Source organism: Aulonocara stuartgranti (genome assembly GCF_965226115.1).
Source record: "Aulonocara stuartgranti genome assembly, chromosome: 15".
NCBI classification, from domain to species: Eukaryota; Metazoa; Chordata; class Actinopteri; order Cichliformes; family Cichlidae; genus Aulonocara; species Aulonocara stuartgranti.
The window spans coordinates 2,447,796-2,470,731 of record NC_138951.1 but is presented as its reverse complement, the minus strand read 5'-3'; the positions used below and the strand labels follow the sequence as shown (position 1 = coordinate 2,470,731).

The 22,936-nt window shown below is 42.2% G+C and overlaps 1 protein-coding gene across 6 annotated transcripts in view; it reads right to left on the bottom strand.

The window, feature by feature from the left end:
• The window catches only part of cep128 (centrosomal protein 128), a 79,002-nt gene that overhangs the window by 22,656 nt on the left and 33,410 nt on the right, over positions 1–22,936 (bottom strand). For 2 of the 6 annotated variants that reach the window (XM_082506234.1, XM_082506235.1), the window contains exons 4-19: positions 21,388–21,474; positions 20,495–20,615; positions 20,223–20,341; positions 17,271–17,371; positions 16,302–16,374; positions 15,588–15,710; positions 12,949–13,035; positions 12,370–12,444; positions 12,059–12,206; positions 9,814–9,953; positions 8,495–8,566; positions 8,090–8,275; positions 4,490–4,678; positions 3,768–4,229; positions 1,964–2,128; positions 355–519 (exon numbers count right to left, since the gene is read on the bottom strand). In XM_082506234.1, the coding sequence (XP_082362360.1) occupies positions 355–519; positions 1,964–2,128; positions 3,768–4,229; positions 4,490–4,678; positions 8,090–8,275; positions 8,495–8,566; positions 9,814–9,953; positions 12,059–12,206; positions 12,370–12,444; positions 12,949–13,035; positions 15,588–15,710; positions 16,302–16,374; positions 17,271–17,371; positions 20,223–20,341; positions 20,495–20,615; positions 21,388–21,441 (2,280 nt within the window). In that variant the 5' untranslated portion in view covers positions 21,442–21,474. Of the gene's footprint in view, positions 1–354; positions 520–1,963; positions 2,129–3,767; positions 4,230–4,489; positions 4,679–8,089; positions 8,276–8,494; positions 8,567–9,813; positions 9,954–12,058; positions 12,207–12,369; positions 12,445–12,948; positions 13,036–15,587; positions 15,711–16,301; positions 16,375–17,270; positions 17,372–20,222; positions 20,342–20,494; positions 20,616–21,387; positions 21,475–22,201; positions 22,926–22,936 lie in introns of those variants that run through there. The other 4 variants (XM_082506230.1, XM_082506231.1, XM_082506232.1 and 1 more) reach the window with 4 other exon arrangements.

The window sequence follows — 22,936 nt, the reverse complement described above, 5'->3', positions numbered from 1 at the left end:
CACAAGTCAATGTTATTATTCTGACAGTTAACAACAACTGAGCAAACAGTGGGACAAAACAAGACTGCTGCTGTCACTAACACTCCAGCCTGTAGAGACCTACTCTTGCCACACACTGTCCAGCATGAACCGACAAGAGAGGCAAACCTAACAAGAGACTGTTTAAGTTTGCATCTAGTGCAGCAACGACCGGAAGGACTATACACGTTTCTCCAGAGTATGTGGACTGGCAGGACTAGATTGTTACTTAGAAAATGATCCGTGCTTGTCAAATGTGCTGTGAATGTATAAAAGCAAGCTGACAGTATTCAACACCATTCAAAACACAAACAAAATGTAATAGGCAGGAAATACCTGGAGCTTGTCTTCGCCGTTCCTAGCCAGGCTGCGACAGGCTGCGTCTAGTTCCTCGCCCAAAGATGTAAGGACTGCCTCTTGCTCCGATTCCATTTCCAACACCTTCTGCTCCAACTTAACAAGTTCCGACTCCGAAACACGTCTCCGCTCGGCTGACCTGACCTGTGGAGAACGGCAGACAGCCGAGCGGAGTAGAGGTGCTGCAAATTAGCAGGTGTTTCAATTCATGCCATTGTAGTTTAAAAGACACTGATAAGAACTTTTTTTCTTCTTTCGTAGCATAAATGACATTTATGTCACCTGTTACAAGATTATTGTCAGATGTTCTGGTTTTCCTCAATAAACACATTCAGACTAACAAAAAACCGTGGGCATCAGAGACTTGTTCAGTTTCCTCTCAAAAAGCAGATACTACGTTTCTTTAGCTACAGTAGTTTCAGGGTCTCTACCAGGACACAGTCAATCAATACATTCAAGGATGGAAACCAAGTGATCAGTTCTGCCCTGGGAACATGGATCATTACCCTGTCCCTGAGATAATAAACTGCCCATGTTACATTAATAAGAGCCCTTTTTCTGCATGCAGACGATTTCAAATCAATAAATGGTTCCTGTGAAAAAGACCCATGCAACTTATCAGGGTCCTGTCAAAGAGGTGAATTGGGATTCAATACTTCATCAGCTGTTGTGAAGCCACTAAGGACATATTGATAAAGACTCTTTAAAATAGTGCTGATTTGGCACCACTTAACCCCTGGAACTCTTCTTATGTTTGGATTATCTGTCCTGAACACCTTCTGAACAGTGGAAAGTCGAAGCCTGATGGGCTCAGATTTTACCATCTGACTAAATGATACACACAGGTTAAACAGCTGGATTGAAATCGCTCAGCGGGAAAGTTAGAAGCAGCACAGTGTCTCTCTCACAAACTGAACTCAGCCTCAGTGCTGCTGGAAGGTGTGCCTCACTCTGAGCTAAAGCAAGAATTCCCACAGTTGGGAATTTGAAAAAGAATCACGAAAAAGGGAATGAAATGTTGCAGCACTGAGTTATACTTTTAAGCGTTATTATCGCTGCTGGAGAGCAATGGGTGTAAGGGCTCCGTCTATAGATAACAGTACTGTCTATAGATATTCCCTGCAGCCACTTTTTGGGGAAGAATCTTGCGAAAAAGGTTATAAAAAGTCACCAATTCTTGGGGAAAAGTGCTGATGATGATGATCTCTGCTGAGAGTGAGAGCGCCGACATGTAGAAAATAATCCCATTTCTAAACAGTTAATGCAATAATTTTGTTAAACCCTGTGAACCAAAGGTGAAAGGCTGCACCTGAGTCATATTTGATTTAAAATCCACTGTGGTGGTGTACAGAGGTTAAATCCTGTCAGTGTCCAGAAACATATGGACCTAACTGCAACAGCAACCAGTTTCTGTCACGCAGTCGCTGACTGCTTGCTCATAGCCAAATGTCTTGTGTTTCTATCAAGCAACAAATATCATATATTCCTAAAACGTAACATCTGCACAGACACACACATATATTAACAACTGGCCCGTAATATTAACCGAAGAATTTGGAAAAAGCACGCCCAAAGAAGCCAGGCTTACTTTGTCTTCCACTTCCTGTTTGAGTAGCTGGTATTTTCTGTGGAGAAGTGCATGCGCCTCCTCTTTTGTGCTCAGCTGTGCTGCCAGCTTATCACATTCATCCTTCATCCTGTCCAACTTGATGCGCAGCGCCCCACACAGCTCTTTGTCTGACGCTGCATCTGCCTAGAAGAGAGTGGATGTTTTTAATGCCATGATACACAGGTAATATTTCGAGATCATAAACACGGGCGGTTTATCCGGGGTAAAAAATTATCAACACTAAACAGGTAGCAGTTCTGGGAATACCATGAGTAAACAGAACAGATACAAGTTCTCATGTCACTGATTTGAACCCAGATTTAATTTATGCGCCAAATTTATCAGTGGATCCAAACATCTTAAGTCAGTTCTTGCAAGTAAAAGCTGATTTCACAATACAACGTGACATTATGTGCTGCAAAGCCAGAGAACATCAAGTAACAGGTCAAGAGAACGAATAACGAGTCCTGCTCAAGCTCGCAAAGGCAAGCCTCAGATTTTAGCTTTCTATATATAATAATAACGTAATAACTACACAGGACACAGCAAAGTGGAATGAATGACAATTATTCAGGACCGGGAGTGACACAAACAGAGGAAAAAATGGAAAAACATTAAAAGCAAATAAATTCTAAGTGGAGGGAAGCAGAAGGAGAGCGATTAAGACAGAGCGAGGCAGGGGAGAAATCATGAGTAAGAGGACAAGGACATGGAAATGTGAATATTTTAAGCCATTTCTGACAGTTGACTGTGTCATAACTGTAATACAGGCTTCTGGCTATGATACGTGAATATTGGGTGGGCTTCTGAGGGACATCTGCCGCCCCTGTAGGCTCATATTTAAAAACATTCCAGCAAACGCCCTTGTCCTTACCGCACTTGGAAATGGCACCATTACAATGAGCTATGTCAGATATTAATGCCATTCAGCGCAGCTAATGGGCTAAACTCAGCCATATCAGGGAGGACCATGCCCCTTAAGAAACAATGTACCCGGGAGGGCTCATCTTTGGAGATACTGAAGGTGGGAGGGGGGTGTGGGTGCAGTGGGACCGAGTCAAGTGAAGTTCCTATCTCCAACAGTGCCTTGATGAGACTTTAGGGGGTCTGATATCTGGGTTTTTAAATATTCACGCTTGGAGCTGTAGAATGGCCCCACAGATCCACAGGGCACCACACACCATTAAAAGCTCAGCTATCCTCGATTCACCAGTACTCAGAGGACAGGGTCACGACCAATGAAGAAAATTACGCTAAATGAGAATTTAGTCTGTGTCTCACTGGGTCGGAAATATACCAGATGTTTAGCTGCTGGGGTACGTTACCCTGCACTGAATTTGTAGAAATGCCAATTAAAGTTTGGCGCCCTGTGATCCATGCCTGGGTAGGGACACCTTGAACATCTGAAAAGGTTTGACAAAATAAAAGCATTTGATGCAGTTTTTAGAGTTTAGCTTTGATGAGGAATATTTAAAAAGAGAGAATTCTTGGATTTGGAGAATAAATAGCTACAGCGAGCAGCTTAGCCCAGAACAAAGACTAAAAAGAGCAAGAATAGTTTTGTTCAAAGTTAATAATGTATTTCTTGTATTTTGCTTAATCCTCAAAAAAAGCCTGAAGATTATGTGTCAGATTATTTCTGGGCTGTTAACAGTTACCACACAGCTAACTGACACTCGTGTAAATAATGCCTCTGGATTTTTTCACTCTTGCTGATACCGGTGATTATACTAAGCTATCCATTTCCACATTAGCTGTACAACATCTTAATGATCACAGCTACCTTCAGCTCTCTCATTTGTGCCTGTGTTTCGTCTCGCTCCTGACAGCAGACCTGTAGCATGTCCTGCACTTCACGAGCCTTCTTTGCATTGCTGTCCTCCATTGTGGCCTTCAAGCCGTCTAGCTCCTTCTGATGCACCTCTCTCTCGAGCTGCAGCTGCTTGCTGAGCACAGTCCGTTCTTCCTGTAGCGCTGTCAGCTTGGCCTGAAGCTCTGATGTGCTCTTTTGGAGCTCCTTCCTGCAGTTCTCCTCTTCAGACAACCGCTGGGCGAGCTGGGCGTGGGCTGCAGTCATCTGCTTCAGGGCAGCCTGGAGCTCAGCATGTGCGTCCTGGTCCCTCTGAAAACGGCGAGCTTGGGTGTCAGCTTGTTCTTGCAGCCTCTGGTTCTCTTCTTTCAGTCTTGCTCGGACGGCGGCCTGACGCCGAGTCTCATCCTCGAGGGTGGCTGAGGCCTCCCTCACCTGGGGTTGGGAGTCCTGTTAGGATCTTATCACAGCTCTTTAATGACTCTAATGCAACATCTTATATGGATTTTTGGATTTTACATGAAAAATAAAAAACAAATAAGCAATTAAAAAGGAATTACTCAGATTACTCGATTGAGATTTTTCAATAAAATCCCTGCAGTGCTAGACATTTGAAAACACTGCTGCATATTTTAAAATCCTAGTAATTAAAATAATGAAGAAGGAGAAATCTATCTGGGTGTTGGACCCCACACCTCCCGGATTTCCTGCTGCAGTGACAACTGGCGCTGGTGTGTCTCCGACAGCTCCACGTCCTTGCGGTGGAGCTCCTCTTCACGTTGGGCCAAGCGGCCTAGGATTTCAGCGAGCTCCCTGCGGGCTGCTTCAGTCTGCTGGCTCAGCGCCTTCAGCTGGGCTTGAGAGTTTTCCTTTTCCCTGGCTGCCTGGAGGGAGAGAGAGAGCGGGAGCAATAAAGAGAACGAGCCGGGTAGAGGAAGAGAAAAAAAAGATGAATGAAGAATGACAAATGAAGAAGAGGAGGGAGATGGTGTACAAAGAAGAGCTCTGACAATGATGATGAGTGCATGAGAAAGAGTGACAGAGAGACGGAGCGGGGGGAAACATATCCAGTACCAGCTCCTGCACTGATAGGAAAATGCTTGCACTCAGCTTCTCGATAAGGGACAATGGTCAGGTCTGCTCAAGGCAGATTGCTTCTAATACTCCGGCTTTGACTGGAATTTGCAGAGACTTTGCAGCAGCTCAGAGCCTAATCATTTAATTGAGCACTTGATTCTCTCCCCTAATTCATTAAGAGGGCAAAAATGATTTTGTAATTAATTCGCATCACGTCGAGTGTGCCAGGTGGGAGTCGGTCTGACTGTCTGTCTGTGAGGCACAAGGTGCTGACTGCCAGTTTGGAGGTGACTCCTTCAGTCCGAATGGGATGGGAATCGATGGGGGGTGACGTCTAAGCTAATAACAATAGACGGGCGTTAATTATTTAACGAAACACGACCACTTTAACATACCAAGCAACGGTAATCTATTTGTGGTCATGGCGGGTGAATTCAAAATGCATTATTCAAAAGTTTAAATTGGACGATGACACAAAGTCGTCCTCTATGACACGAAGACAAAATGAAGGATGAATGAACACGAACAAAGAGAGGAGTCAGGGATGCAGTGATTCTGATGTTTATGCTTTTCCTGATTTCTTTGTCTTATAAATATTGTTACAATGGAGGATGCTCATATTAATATCACCAGACTTTCAAATGATGTACTTGTAATCCCTGAGAGGTCAAATTTCTGGTGTCAGACTGCGATTAACATCCTTTCACATTCAGTTTTTTCTACTCCTCCTTCTCCTTGATGTCACTAAGCACTGTATCAAGGCCCAGTAAAAGGTAAATAAGGAGTATTTTGGCAAAGCTACTTTAGTGAGCCCAAAAATAAAAGGTTTATATAAATTCACTTCATTCAATGAAGTGGCTCAGCCAATCACATGGCAGAAACTCGGGGCATTTTGGCACGTAAACATGGTCATCACAGCCGAGTCAGGGAATAGGGGAGAAAGGTGATTTAAGGGACTTTGAAACGTGGCAAAGCTGTGGTCTGAGAGTTTGAGTAACTGCTGATCTGCTGGGATTTTTCTTGCACAACCATCTCAAGGGTTTATAGAGAATGGCCCAAAAAAGAGAAAATATCCAGTGAGAGGCGGTTCTCTGGGCAAAAATGCTTGTCGATGCCAGAAGTCAGAGGAGAATGACCAGCATCAACTCCACTTTAAACTCCACAGCCTGCCTCAGTGGTGTTGCTGAATGTGTCCGTGCCTTTAGGACCACAGTGTACCGATCCTCTCACAAAGATGCCACGAAGTTCAAATAATCTCTGGGTTCTGGAACATGACAGTGAGTTCACTGTACTCAAATGGCCTCCACAGCTGCCACATGTGAATCCAGTTGAGCACCTTTGAGATGTGGTGGAACGGAAAATTCACGTAATAAATGCAGCTGAAAAGAAGCTGCAGGAACTGTGTGATGCATTAAAATCTGTGAGGAATGTTTCCAGCACCCTGCTATATCGTGTAGCCATGAAGCATTAAGCTGAGTCTGAAGACAAACAAAGGATCCAGGTGAGGTATACCCAATGAACTGTCTGGTGGTTACACGTTTTCTTGTCTACAAGCAGCATCTATCACAATCAAGCCTCTTATGAGGATTTACAATTGCAATTTGGGACAGGAAGCTGATAACATCACACCATTAGCATGTTCTTGATTACATTTGCTCACCTTACACTTTACAAACACTTACATATTCAGGCTCCTCAGGTGCTCAATGACCTCTGGGGTCTGGGCTTTGTAACACATGGATCATACAGTGGGAATTGTGTCATTATGCAAATCATTAACTGGACAAATATTTCCTGTTTGTGCTGGATTTTGGCTCACAGGGCTTCATACTCCTGTTGTAATGTTCTGTCTATATTCTGAGTTCAGATTGTGCTTTTTGTTGACTCCTGTATATTTGGTTTAAAAGTCCATCTACATACAAGAATTATCTCAGATTAATTAATTAATTGCAATACAAACTTCCCAAAATATGTTACAACAAACATTTAAACAAAATAAACACATTTTACAACACAGCTAGAAACACAAAGTTGCTAACAAACATGAAACATCAGGAAAACAGGACAGGCTGTAACTACTAGTTTTGTGGTGTCCATAACGTCCACATTAGTTGCCAGTATTATGTATGTAACTGTAGCCTTCCATCATCCAACCACGTATCCTGACCTCACTGAGCAGCACAGCTACAGTTTTGTTTCTCCCTGCTGCCTGAAGCTGATAACTGCATTTTAGTACAGACATTATTGATCACTTCACTTTTCACAACACACCAACAAAGTCACAGAAGTTGTGCGTGAGCCAGACTCTGCTGCTAAGACAAAGCAACAAAGAGGCTTGGTTCTAGCTAACAGTGGTGCCAGCTGTAACACAGCCTGTACCTGCAGCAGCAGCAGCAGCAGCAGAGGGCGGAGGTGGAGCATTTAAGACACAACTGCCACTAATGCTGAATTTATGCTGCAGTTTCCCACCAGATCCAGCTAGATTTCCCACAGTGAACCTTTGGTGGTTCACCTGAGAGCTCTCACTTTGATCAATTATAAACCGAAAGCACTACCAGAGCCAACAGAGCAAAGTGGTTTTAGCAGTCCTGGTTTAACTTGCGCTAATACACATTAAAAGCTAACCGGTGGTATTCTGTACGTACAACGCTTTTTTCACGTTTCATTGCAAAGATGAAAGCCTCTCACGTGGTTTTAGAGTTAAAAGAACACATTAATATGAACCTAGGCTGGACATTCACACACGATTCATGAAAAATGTTGTTTTGCAGAAGCAATCAAGTGATTCAGCACTCTGCAGCCGTAAGGTTATTCGACCCACAGTGGGTGGATTAAAGAAAACAGCCAAAATCAATGCAGTGGATGCTGAGATATTTAGATTTTCTGGCCCTTAATACGGGTCAAGCTCTTAACGCTGACATTTCCCATAATGTCACTCATTAGCACCTTTCATTAGACCCCGGCTGAGTCCAAATCAGGAGAGCGAAGCGCTGCTTGAGATAAGGAAACCAATTTTGATGTGTAAAATTGGCAGAGTGCCCATTTTGAAAAGAGCAAAGATGTAGTTTTACAGACAGGGCAGATCAGTTCACTGGAATCAATGACGTTTTAAGATTCTTGCTTTTTATTTCAGCGCTGAAAGTCAACATTAACAGGATCAGCTGCTTCTGTGAGCTGTGTCCAAAAAAACTGCTATGAAAGCATCTGCTTCAACCAACCTGTGAGGCCTTGTCAGTATGAAGTTGAGCCCGAGCCCTCGCCTCCTCCAGCTCCTTCTGCAGTCTCCTGCACTTTGCCCTCCACTGGCGCACAGCCTCTTGGGCTCTGGTCTTCAATTCATCTCTGCTCCTTGTGCTCTCGAGGAGTAATGCCTCCGTCTCTCTCCTCTCTGCTTGCCCTCGGCTCTGAAAGGAAGACTGAATTTATGAATAAAATGTATATTCATCCTTTAGAATATAAAATCGTGTGCAACCATTCCCATACAAGAATCTCAAGCATCTTATTACCACAGGATTAGTTTATTCACATCTTAATATTAAAATCTGATAAAGTTGTGGCTTAGAATAAAGAGGTAAACATCATGTGAGTGTACTTCAGTATAAAAGGTTGATTATTTAAGCGACCTGTATGTCCCTCAGCTGTTCCAGCATTCGCTGCTGCTGTTGTTCTCGCACCGCCAGGTCTGACGATAATTCCTTGTATATATAGAAAAGAAAGGTCAAGGTGTGTGTCTCTGTGGAGCAGAGAATTGCATTTTAGATTATTTCAGTGAGTGACTATTGCTAGTGTGAGGGGGGGTTGGGGAAGCAGGAAAAAGGGAGAGTGGAATAATGGGTTTATGCTGGGTAGGAAAAAAGAAAAAGGAGGAGAGAAGCAAAGAAAAAAAGGTGTGATATATTTAGAGTAAAGATAAAGAATAAAGGGTTGGCATGACAGAGCTAAGAAAGAGACAAAAGACAAAGACAGAGAGAGGTCAGAGGCGGCTGAGGGTGTTTACACGCTACGTACAATTGGATTATCTACATCGCTGGTCTGAAAAGTAATCTAAAAGAAGAGTTGCTCTGGATTAACGTAATATCCACAAGAAAATCACAATCTCTTTGAAGTTGCAAGTTTGAAGTGGAAAGCAAGGGTAAATAAGGTAACCCTGTTGCCGTTTAGGCGTTTATACTGAATAAGGCTGTCAGTTAGGAGTAATTAGTCATACACTGATTAGTCATAGACCTATTAGACTGTATATAAATTCAGCCACTGAAAAATTGAATCTTCCATCCCATTCTCCTCATTATACTTCATTTTTCTCATTTACCACTAAAAATGAAACACTTCCAACGTCTATTTCGATTTAGACATAAAAACGGCACGAGACGCCCCAGGTGATACATGCAAACACCCGCATATTCTCTCAGCACCTACTCTGCAATAGGGGAAGTGTGGGTGTTTAAACACATTTTCAGTAAAAGAAACATCAGAGATTAGAGAAATGTGCCAATGCTTGAAGTGCAGCTATTTCTACTAACAATTTATTGATACCAACTGCAGCCTTGAACGCCCCAACTTTGCAAGGAATTGCAATACTCTTTTTTTCCCTCCTTCTTCTTCTTACATCTTGTTTCAGTGATGGGAGTGACACATTGCACCAGTTTGAGAAGGATAAATGACTGCCTGTTGACTCCTGATCTATTCCAAATGTCGCTTCATCTGACGATATAAAAGGGATCAAGGGGTATGGAGCAGGCAGGGGATGCGACCGTGGAGGAGAAGCAACAGACCCACATACATAACCTCAGCACGGGGTGGAGACAGCAGCATGGGCAGAATCAAAAGCATGCTTGTGATGTGTTCGTTTGAACTCCAGCTGAGACTTCTTTAGTCTTTGGAGTAAGACGACCCGAGAAATGCACCGTCTTTCTTTTTTGAACCACCTGTGACTCGCACACACCTTCAACTGTAAGCTGAGCTGGACCCTCTCCCTCTCTTTACAGTCCAGAGCCCTCTTCAGTTCTTCGACTTCACCACGGACCGAGGCTTTGCACAGCTGAACACGCAGTTCTGCCACTTCCTTTTCCAGGTCTGAGCGATCTATTGACACATGCACACCACTATCAGCAGACGTACATCCAGAGTGCTGTTACTGCACGGTGGAAACAAAATATAAAAAAAGTGGAACAAAAATGACAATCAACAGGTAAGCTACAGCATCGGGTTTTTGGGTTTATTTTTTAAGGGAAATGTAATAAGATTCACTCTCAGTTTATTTTCAGAATTCTTTTGCAAACTGTCCTTCAGCAACAGCTGGTCCCCCCAGGTGCCACACGGCGTGGTCCCACTGCTCCTAGAGCTCACAATGGGTATAATGCCGTGGATGATATTCTCTACATGGGCCACTAAAGTTAAAGACTTGGTCACTTTGGTCACCGACCAAACATCTGGCGAACAGAATACAAAAGTAGTGAAAAGTTCTGCGACTCATGAAGGATTCTCCACAACTTAAGTACTGATTTGTAGAAGCACGCTATGAGGATTTAATGAAGTTATTATGAACTAAGAAATAATCTTTCACTCAACCTAATACTAAACAGCACAAACCCTTACATAACCTAACCTTCTAGAAAACGTGAGACACTTAAAGAATCTCTCATTTTGGAGCTTTCACTGCCTTTAAAGACACTTTGATGTCCTAAAATCAATGTTGCAAAAAAAACAGACGCACAGAGTTGGATTTTCAATATTTTTCTCAAATATACACTCAATTTTTTCTCCTTTCATGGTAATAAATCTTTGATATTCTGTGTAGTTCAAACCAATTCTCAGTCCTCTCACCAACATTTAAGTTTTCCTTTCACCATCTTGTTTCTTGCTGGCACTGAAGCCTTTTTACTTTGCTCTGCATTAACCAATCAAACCTTCAAGACAGAAACACAAAAACACGACACGAGGATAACGGGGGATGTAAGATAAGCTTCTAACTTTATTTTTATTCTTGAACTCAACTAGAGTAGTTTTACACTTTGCATGATTTACTGTTAAATATAAAAAATACTGTTCTTAATCTTTTATTGGGCTGCCTCTGTGTCCATCCTCTCTATGAAACACAGTTTTAAGCCCCAGTCAAACACGCCTACAGACTGGTCTGCAACCACCTCGCAACCTCTGGTCATGAGAGAAAAATGTGTATTCCTGCTTGCAAATTGTTCCTGGAGGTTGGTGGCAGCTTGTGTGAGTGGTGCTACAGCACCACTCACGCAGCTCTAGAGACGGGTCAGTGACTCCCTGGTAACCACCAGTTGCTAGGGAGAAGTGCATATTTCCTGCACAGTTGGCAAGAGGTTGCACGAGATTGCAAAAAATGTCATGTTAGAATGGTTGCACCAAAAACGTCCTGGAGACTTGTCTGCAAACACTCAGAAACTTCTTTCAAAGGAGTGGAACTGAAAAGTGCAACGCAAATTGTGAAAGCAATCACAAAAACGTGCAGCGCCCTCTTTGCACAACAACTGATTTCCCCTGGCAACAGCCTGCAACCCCTTTCCAGACATTCAGGGAGTACACAGTTGTTGATAGTGATAGGACCCTGCTCCTGTGGTCACTGACCGCCCTCTAGGCCTGTGTGACTGAGGCTTTAGCTCCTCTTTCTTCTGATTCGCAGCCCCCCCTAAAAACAACAGCAGAGCCATCATGAGTAAAAAAAGCCTAGTTAAGTATAGATCGACTGGAAGCCCAAGATTTTGGCTGGTAGAGATGAGCTACACACAATGATGTTATTATTTGAAAATGTTTAAAACGAGCATCCACGTGACAGATAAATCATCCCACGATTTAAAAATTTCAGTATATCTTGTGAACACATTGTGAATGAATGTAAGTCCACACTCAAGTTTTCACAGTGAGCAGGCTGCATTTTTTGTTTTGCTCTGTTGTCTTGCGTCACCTTCTCTGCGTTTCATTTCTGCTGCTCGCTTGTAACTGTGCTGTTTTGCTGTGTTTTACTGAACACCCCGAGTATTGAGCAAAAGAAGGAAACAGAGCTGTCGGTGTTTCATTTCACAACTCTGTACATTTAAAACCCGAAAGTTGTCATCCTAAAAAACAAAATCTTAGCATCCATTTCCACTGGCACAGCAATCTTTAAAACCATCCATTTAACTTGCATCCATACACTCTCTTCTCCCCTGACAACCGAATACCTGGCCCTTGCAGCCCACCTCTTCCACCATCCTTGTCAGCATAGCTGCCATGTGGCTGAGCACTGGGCCGAGAAGTCTCCAGCCGTGCCCTCTCATGCCCCGTCTTCTCCTCCCTTGTCCTTTGCAGCTCGCAGCGCATGTCCTCCACCTGGGGATCATCAGCCGTGTAAGAAAACGCAGAAAAAAGACATCCGACTGTCTGACAGCAGGCAGAACAACACTGAAGATTTCCAAAAAGTCTCTTCTCATCTTACTGTTTTGTCTCATGAGCTTTACTGGTTTACATGCAATCAGGCAGAGGACAAACAAACCTGTTGAACGAGGGACTCTCTGCTATCTTCTGACTGTTCCAGCAGTCTTCTGGCTCTCTCTAGTTCCTGCCCCATCTGAGGACAGCGAAGCAAAAACAATTTACATGAACAGGTGTTTCAGAATTTGAACAGTATCAGGGTTTAATCCAGAAACTTACAGCAGAACGAAACAAAAATCATCAAAACAAATTCAATGTTTTAAACTTAACTTTCCTTGCCTGGAAAATAATAGACATATCTGTTCAACAAAAATTCCCAAATAAGAAGAAAATGAACAATCTGTCAAATAAGTACAAATCATAGCCTTCACATTTTGAGCCACAATTAAGTTTTCTATATCAGTAAATAAAAAGTAAACATTATAATTTGTATTACTGCAATTATGAAAACCGTAACATTAAATAGAAAGTTTCAATGTCATTTTCAGCTACAATGCAATAATAAAGTCTCTGCATGCCTTATTTAAAACGATCGTTGAAGCAGTACGGCAAAAACTGAAACCAAGATTCTCGAAGGCGTTTAGATCATCCCAAATTTTCTCTAATGCAAAAACGCTCCTTTAACACTCAGTTTCTTTACCTTGGATTTCTCCCTGTCTGCTTTGAGCAGCCTGGCTGCCATCTTCTCCGCTCTTTCACTGGCTCCAATTTGGCATCTCCCTAAAGTCTAAAACACACAAACAAAATTCCATGCAGGAAACACCGTGTATTATTGTGAGACACTATAAAGATGACACATGAGAAGTGCTATTGCATCACAGTATCCCCTGCCCTCCCCCCATCATCATCGCCTTTTTCTTGGAACGAGATACTGGCACCATGGTGGATTTGTACAAGAGCTTAGATCCCACTCCATCCCACTCACTCTAAGCGGGCTGTGGTGATGAATTACCGGCTGCTAGCAATAACATCTACCCAAGTGACTCATCATCTATTTGATTCACATCACAGCGGGCCCATCGGTGGGGAATAAATGTGCCCTCTGCTCTCCCTCCTCTCCTGCTCTTTAGTAGTGAAAGAGATTATTTTCCTCTTCATTTCCTCATGCTTGTTTATTTACCCTTAATTTTTGGGCAAATGCATTATTTCCCATCGCCCTGGGCCCCGCTGGTGTCCCATTAGGGCACGACAGAGGAGAGGGATGCAAATGAATTGGTAGCTACCATCACTACACAGCGTGTTGAAAAACTCTTGCTCACACAGGTTATCAGTCTGGATACACAGCGCCCCTCTGTGGTTCACCGGTAAAATACAACAGACGTGACAGATTGGGAGAAGATACAGATGAACCAAGAAATATCATTAAGCGGCATTATGCTGATGATCTATAATGTGGAGGGTTTGTGTGGTTAAATGTAAAGTAGCAATAGAAATGAGTAATAACACAAGATAATGCGCATCAAGTGCACCTAATGACAGCGCTTTCACAGCCACTTGTGCTTTTAGACAAATCACGTCTTGACAACGATCGTGATTGGCATTAAATATAAGAAAGCAGCAATTTCTTGCTTAGCAACCATCTGCACTATAACAACGCAATTACTTAGTGTGTTTTATAGTCTCATAAAGCAGAACGAGCTTTAAGAACCTTATAGAATCTGTTATTGAAGGTACAGTAAGCATGAAAGCCACTAGAAACCTCGATGTTTCCCTGCTCTGTAACTGTATTTGTGAGGGAGAATAACCATCCTTGTATCTAAACCTGTAGAAGCTCACTAATCCCACCAAGTATGTTTATTTTGACTTCCCACAAATTCTGAACAGACAACCTGTTTTTGTTTCTACGGTCCACTATACTTTCACTGTAATATCTCTGTACCACAGATGGCAGCGTTATTATGTTGGGAAAATCCCAGTGTAACAAAAGACTGCCTGAAAGCCCCGCGCTGTTTTGTGGAAGGTGCTACTGACATGCTTTCATCAGCCAAATTTCTGCATATGTGACAAAGAAGGACTAAAGAGAGATTTGAACGTGTAACCTTTCCAACTGATCTCAAAGACTATTTTGGTTAAAGGTGAAACTGCTGATGAGCCCGTCTGTACATAATAAATCTGATTGTCCAGTAAACCTCAAAACATCTATTATATTTTCATTGAGTGTTCACTCTTCTGATGAATTTGAGCTTGTTTTCTTTATGCTGCGCAGCAAAACAAACTCTTCTTTATTTGCGCCTAAAATGCCATCCAAACTTTTCTAAAGCAGTTTCCCATTCACAGACTTTACCTGGGTAAGCTGCTGAGGTGTATTATTGGTAATCCAAACACATTTGGCACACACTCCTTTCAGCACTTTTGTATCAGTCTTAAATGGCCTGTATTTATATAGCGCTTTACTAGTCCCTAAGGACCCCAAAGCGCTTCACATATCCAGTCATCCACCCATTCACACACACATTCACACACTGGTGATGGCAGCTACATTGTAGCCACAGCCACCCTGGGGCGCACTGACAGAGGTCTTAGACAGTCTTAGACAAAAACACCAGCGATTTAACACCGGACAATCCCCTCGCTCTTATTTGGTAAAGAAAGTAGGTCCTTTGCTCCGACCCTTTCCATCTCTTGTTCGCCTGCTGGCTGGCTCGGGGCCAGGTTGTGCTTGTTGCTGTCCTCCATATTAATGCAAATGCTTCCCCAAAACATGGAGCAGAATGATCGCTGTCGTTATCCCTTCTAAACTGCAATGATTGATGAAAAGCTGGACTGAGAAGCAGCTCATTGTGTTTATTATTATTCATTTATTTTCCACAAGTGTTTGTCCAATTAGATATCTGCCAGAGAAACGTATTATTTTGGTAATAATTCCATTCTGAAAGTGTGTGCGCCTCATTTCATGACACACATCTGTGGGAAACACGGACCAACACATTCTTATGCAACGGCAGAAGGAACACGAATAAATATATAATCACATTTGCACGAGGCTTGTATTACTACAGGAACTCTGTGTTGCTGTATAATCTATTGTAGAATTTGCATTTTTAAAATCTTGGATGAATTATAGATATATTTGTGATTAAGATCAACTTTGCTGATCACCAGGTAACACGGATGCCAGTCATAACTTTAATATTCACTTGGCGCTTTTAAGTGTTGTCTCTAATAAATGAATGTGGTCATTAGTTATAGTTAAATCGTTCCACTGAATTCATGTGCCTCCATCTTGCCCCTAGCGATAAGAGCCAGGTGTGGGAGGTGAGTGGCGAGGAGGAGTGTCACCTCCTGCGGCTCGTCAGACGCGGCCGCCCGCTGCTCCGGCCTCCTCTCTCCGCCCGTGCTCCTCTGTTCGCCGTGCATCTCTCTCTCCAGCTCCTGCAGACGCCGCTCCACACGAGACGACACCTACAGACGGCGAGAGAGAGAATGAGCGCTCCTCGGGTCACGCGAACATTCGCGCCGGCGCAGGAATGGCATCAGCGTGCGATAGATGAGAAAACAGGAAATTAAAAGTGCGGATGATAAAAATATCTTTCATAACTGACTGAGTGTATTACATTCGCGTTGCAGCGCCTCCCTGCCTAATCAGGAAGCATCATATCCACCTGTAAAAAGCTTTATCTTGTCACGCCCACAGACAGGATGAGATAAAAAATATTAAACATATTGGGCGTCATGTGGGGCTGTGTATTTGTCACAGTACTGATGGTGCAGTAACAAGCTGTGTGCCTGGAAATTAAAGGGAAATATTTGCTAAAGTTGGAGCACTATGAGCCTACTTTAAAAAAAAAAGAGGAAGCCATTTGTCTTTTGCCATTTTCTATTCCAGAAACTCCAGCTATTTGCATATTCCATGCTTTATACAGCAGCTTTCATCCATCAAAATTTGTGATGCGATGGCCTTAAATTCTGGATGCCTCCGCTTTTCTTTACACATTCACAGAGCCAGAAAGCACACTTGAAGTACTGGCAATGAAATACACAGCCACAACTCACTGAGTCCTGTCTCAGGGAAGCTGTCATGTGCTCTGTGAGGCTTTCCATCGCCCGCCTGGTGTCAATATCAGCCCTACAAAAGAAGGGAAAAAACAAAAACAGACAAATCAAGCTGGCTGAAAATATTTACACTGCAAAACACTGGAAATACTATTCCAGGACCCATAAATGCATTATTTGACAGCACTAAAAAATAATTATGCAGCTTCGGATGCTGAAATACGACGCTGGATCAATTTGCTCTGGTCAGCGGCGCTGGGTAGGAGTGATTTTTAATAACTTCAAAATGTCAAATTCTAATCCGTTTTGACTGCGCGGCGCCGTCTCTTTAAGTTCCCTGTGACACTTTTATCACCTTTTCATTAAGGAGACTTCACAGAGATGGAAACCGTGCTTCTGTTTGCAAACCCCAAGCAAAAAACTTTTTTTATGTTCGGTGCATATGAAAAGTAAAAGATCAATATTCCAACACTGTCTTCCCAGAGCCGAGAACTTAAACTGATGACTCTGTGGGCAGAAGTGAAGAAGAAGAGACTATAAAAGCCTGCTTGCATTCATTGTGGCTTACCAAAACAGTGCGACATACATAGTAATGCTCTTGGAAACGTATCGCTCTTCAATTTAATAAACTGTAAGAGAGCCGTCTGCTGTTACTAAGCCACATTTGTTTTTCAAAAAACAACCTATTGTAATGAGCGTTTTTTTCAGAGGTCAATGCAGTCAGACTGAATACAAATGAGAATAATCGTATTTAGTGTGTCTGAACGACTCTGCAGCTTTTCTAATTTGGCAAAGAGAAACTAGCACCAGTGCTGCTCTGGCTAACGGTTTAATTATGCTACTTGACAACAACAAACCATTATTGGAGATTTGGCCATAAAATGACTTTTGCAGTAACATAAAAACAATAGCTGTCAAATTCAATTGTGAATGTGTTGTGTGAGAAGGTATGAGCTTTTATGTTCAGACTTCAGATACCGGTTCCTCCGGAGGATTTCTCTATCCAGGTCATCAGACAGTCTCTGCTGGTCACAACGCAGATCCCTCATGGACTGGTGCAGGGTATGAATCTGTGTGAGACAGCCACAAACCCACGCTGAATACAAAACGCGAGACACGAGCAGGGCACGGCTGAGCGGCGCTCCACATCGCTGCATCGTGAAAACACACTACAGATATCTGAAAGGGAAAAACTAACACAAATGAAAACCCATGTGAATAAAATGATGTTGATGGAAAATGCTGCAGTGAGCGCACTCTCGCTGACAGGGGCTAGAAACACAGCATATTTCTCCCATACTGGCGACTCTTCATTGGCTGCCAGTGAATTTAAAATCCTTCTCTACACATACAAGATCTTAATAATCAGGCCCCATCTTATATTAAGTACCTCATATCACCATGTTAGAAGAGGTCATGTGGAACCAGTTTGGATTCGGGACACAGACACCGTCTCTACTTTTAAGATTAGGCTTAAAACGTTCCTTTCTGATGAAGCATGTACAGTTGTTAGTGCGGGATCAGGTGACCCTGAGCCCTCCTAGACTGCTGGGTGTTTCCCATGATGCACTCAGTATTTCTTTGTCACTCATGTCTCTGCATTTCATCATTAGTCATTATTAATCTCTGGCTCTGCCCAGTACTGTTTCCTTTATCCCGTTTTCCCCTCAACCCCCAGAAGGTTGCGGCAGATGGCCGCCCCTCCCTGCTCGTCCAGTCCCACCAGAGATTTCTTCCTGTTAACAGGGAGTTTTTCCTTCCCACTGCCAAGTGTTTGCTCATAGGGGACTGTGCTATAGTTCGGGTTTTCTCTCTATTATTCTACAATCCTTACCTTACAATATAAAGTGCCTTGAGCTAACTGTTGTTGTTATTTGGTGCTATAAAAAGACTTAAATTCAACTGAACTGACACGTTAGGCCAAAGGTGGCGTAATAAATGTCTTATTTACAGGTGATTGCTGCTGTCCAGTGAAAACATGCAACCACACAGATGCCATATTGGTTCAGAGAGCTGTGCCTCCTGACAATGAAAGTTTCAGGAGGCATTTTGGTTTGTTACAAATACTAGAACTATATTTATTATACAGGATGCAGAGGTAAGTTTACACCATAATCCTCATCTTATATGAACAGTAGCTCAGGTGATAGACCAGTAAGGTGAGCGGTTCAATCTGCTCCAGTCTGCATGCCTTGGGCAAGATATTAACCCCAAATCTCTCTCCGATGCATCCATCAGTGTGTAACTGTGTGTGAGTGTTAGATAGAAGCACTAGAAAAAAGTGTTTTTTAAGGCAAATTGTGTAAAGCACTTTAAGTGGTCAGCTAGACTAGAAAAGCGTATATAAGAACCAGTCCATTTACCATTAGTAATCATAAACAGTTCAATGATATAATGTTTAAAAAGAGTAATCCAATCCTCCGGCTCCTTTTTGTGTTGTTGGGCCATCAAACTAATGTGATTACTCCCATCACTTAAATAAATTTACAGTCTGATTCTGTGAAACTCTGACTTGGAATAAGAGCTGTAGATGAGTTATTTACTCTCTTATCTTCAGTTCTGCTGTTGATAATCGTCTCTTAACTTTCTCAGTTGGGACTCAACAAACAGGACAGTCTGTCTGAACTCTGCCTCAACCTCCATGTCCCATCAGTGTCATTAAAGAGATTTAACACACATACAGATTAATTAAGGACTAGTTAAGACGATAACACATAAAAGTGACATAGCCGACTGACAAATAATAACCAGCTTTCTCCTACACTATGAAAAATATTCATGAGATTCAAATGTTCATCTATTTTTCTAATTTTTGTTAGCCTCATTTAGTGTCAGACTAATCCCCTGAAATACTGGATTTAGGTTACTGGATTATCATAACTATCCATCTCTCTATCCATCCTCTTAACCGCTTATCAAGTTCAGCAGATAACCTATTGTTATGTATCAAATGAAAGAGGTTTATTCAAATAGGAGATGATAAATCAGCATATCACCTGATGCTTTCTTTCATTCAAAAAATTAAATAGCAGCAAAAAAGTCTGTCAGGAAAACGTCAGTAGCCACAGTCAGAATCCCTGACCAAGACGACCAAGAGACGCATCCCTGACCAGAGACACATCCACAGAACCCGATACTGCACTTATGGGTTGTAATTGAACAGCCAATTTTGCTTAGGAGGTTTCTAATTAAGTTAAATGACCCAGAAGTATTGTTTTGGCAGTCACAGTAAGAGCTGCACAAATTCTACAAAAACTGAATAAAAGTGCTTCAAAGCTTCCTTTACCTCCATCAGCAGAGGATACATTACACCATTCTTTAGGAAAGTAGGAGGTCATTCCCATAATCTATAGCGACTGAAAATGATCAACAAATCTGACAAGATAGCACAGCTCATGTATTAAACATGACATCCATGTCCACAACCTGATCCTATGTTTTTAATTTTTATCACACAGCAACAACCACAGTTTAACTCTTACACGACTACAATAAAATTGGCTTCTTGTTGAGCTTTTGCATTGTTAGAAGAACGCAGATTTATAAAAACTTTCTAATTTCAGATTATGAGCTGTATTAACTGATCAAAGTGCCTTTAAGTTCCACTGTTGTTCAGCTGGTAAGAACATGCTGAGGTGGAGTAAGTTGTGCATTTTCTAATCTATGTTGTGGATGTTGTACTTTTCAATACAGCAGACATCCGCTGTGACACTGTAAAGGAGTCTAGCGTACACTATCCTCCTCTTTACTTATCAAGTCTCCTTCACACCTTTCCTTGACCCCATGACATTTTCCACTGTGGCCAGTGAAAAGTAACTTTTTTGGACTATACAACATACTCTATGTGGATCTACCCAATATGCCCTCTAGTGGCAATATGCTGAACGTGAATGAAGCACTAGCTGGTCTGTTGTTCCTTACACCGTCTCCTTCCAGGCTTGTTTCCTTGAAGCGAACATTGGCAGATTGAGACCTCCTCCTCCTTCCTGGAGGGCTCGTGTAATCCTTAAGTGGAGAAGTGGGGTAGAAACGCTGGCCTTCTGAAATCACAAGCATACATTTTATCAGAGGTTTGCTTTGCAAACTAACAAACAATATAAACATATAGCAGGAAGTAGAACACTTTCATACTCTGAAAAAGACTTACTAAACAAAACTCGATCACTGGTTCTACTGGTCATTTTTTTTCATACCTGATCCTGAGGAAGCTTCCAGGTCGCTGGTATGCAGGGTGGAGGCTGAGGAGCTCCGAACCCCGTTGGATCGCCTCTGTGTCTGCAGCTGGCTGATTGACTCCTCTAGGTTCTCCCTAAGCTGATGCATGAAAAAGTATAAATGACTTAGAAGGAGGCAGAGAGACGTTTTTGTTGTTGTTTTTAAGCATAAATGGGAGTGTCGTATTTGGGGCCCTTTCTTAACATACTTAGAGAGAATGGATTTGACCTCACTGTCAGCATCTGATGATCCATCTCTAACCAGCCATCTCTGACTGCTTAGTGTTGCTACCAAAGGCCCCATGCAGCTGTGTATGATAAATGGGTTCAACTGGCAAACTGACCCCTAAGAAGTCACTCCCCATTTTTCTATTTTTCTGGGGGCTTTTCCTTCTTTTCCATACAGTTTGTCCTTGTTGATTGCCTTATGTATACTGATGTATAATGCTGTCAGCAGAAACTGATCTAATAAACATATAGTTGGCAAAAAATTGGGAGTGTCATTCACTTAAAAAAACCTGAATAAAAAGGCATAAATTAGTGGGTGAAACTGCTAGAATTAAGATGTGCTTTATTTATCACAAACTTTGGGAAATTCTTGTATTATAGTAGCCTTAACATAAAACATACAGCAAAACAGCTTAAATAAAAGACAACAAAACAAACTAAATAAGGAAAAAAAGGACATCGATCATCAAATTCTAAATAAATAATTTTAAAAAATGAAACTAACTTCAAGTGTAAACTCAAGAAAAAAACCTAAATGGCTCTATAACGTAAAATAGCTAAATAAAGCAGAATAAAACAGCCTTAACATATGTAGTACAGCAATAAAATAAAATAGAAGACATCTAAGAGAACAGGCATCTCACCAGTGCCATGGCTTCAGCCTGGTCGTCTGTGTGCTCCCTGTACTGACCCAGCATCTTGTCTACTTTGGTCAAGTTCCTGCTGGTGTCCTGCCATTAAGACACTTCCAGTTAAAGACTGCTGAAATGTGTTAAGGATTCAAAACAGGCTATGGATACAGAGCTATCCATCCATCCATTCATTTTATTATATATACAGGTGCTTTCATTAGCCGGAAACCACAGGTGGAAAAAAGCACATGAAAGACAAAAGGATGTCTCTGACACCAGTGATTATTTTTTCATTCCCAAACTATGAATGTTAATTATGAATTTATACCAACACTAAATCTTTTGTGGCAAGTTTGACTGGTATCCATTTATTACTCATGTAAATAGGGAATACATGCCATTTAAGCAGGTTAATTCTCCAAAGAAGAGACACAAAAACAGGAGCACTCTGAATCAGACAAACACAAGGAAGAGCATCACTGCATTATGCTGCCTTCTCACACGGCAATTGATTTTTCTTTTCTTTTACATAATAACAATTGAACCATAAACTGATGGAAAACCCTACATTTAAAAAGTGTATAAACATCATTTAAATGCAGTAACTAAAGAGTCTGATACTGAAAATTTGCCGAAAAAAGGCCAACAGACCATTGTTCAGTGTGTTCCCAGCCCATGATGAGATGAAACTTATACCTAAGTGATTTGTTATCTCCCAACACCTGACTTGGTCGTATGGTTGGGGACAAACACAGGTGAATGCTTGCAGGTGGACCCTGAACAGATCCACATAGCATGTCTTTTGACGCAAACCTGCGCAAAGTACCTGTAAGGTGTTTGCAAGAGTGCTGATTTTCTCGGAGATGTCTACGGTTCGCCCGTCGATTTCTCTCCCGTTGCCTCTCGCCCTGTCCCGGCCAGGTCTGCGGTGGGCTTCGCGCCGCCGTGACCGGTGGTCCGGGGTCCTGTCGTATGAGTCAGAGTCGCTGGATATATCCATACTTTGAGACGAGGAGCGGACACCGTAAACGGCTGACTTCGCAAAGTATGGCGCAGCACTACTTTCATCAGCGGAAAACGCTGTTAAGTGCACCGTTAATCAGATTAAGAACGAAAATGGGATGCCTATGAACTTTTTTCTTTTCTTTTTTACAATTGATAACTCTGTCACAACACATGGGAGCCGTGTCACCATTGTTTTGACCACACATAAGGAAACAGATATCTGTCAAGGAAACCACGAGAACCAAGGGTATCCTGGCATTGTTGTGGGCGATGCTCCTCCTGGCTAGCAACAAGTGGAAACTCCTGTAAACGTTAGCCAGCTAGCTAACTAAACGTTAGCCAATGAATTTAACCTTGCGATAAGACTACAAAACAAAAACTACAAAGCAGAATCACATGGAATACAAGCGACCGTTAGATGCTAATTAAAGAGAAGAGGTTGAATTCACGCTATGCGGAAGACAGCCATCAGAAGAACAACCCTCAGCTTCTCCGCGCTGTGGCAAGTTGAACTAGCCGCGTCTGAGCAGCAAAACAAACGGACCAGAGCAACTCT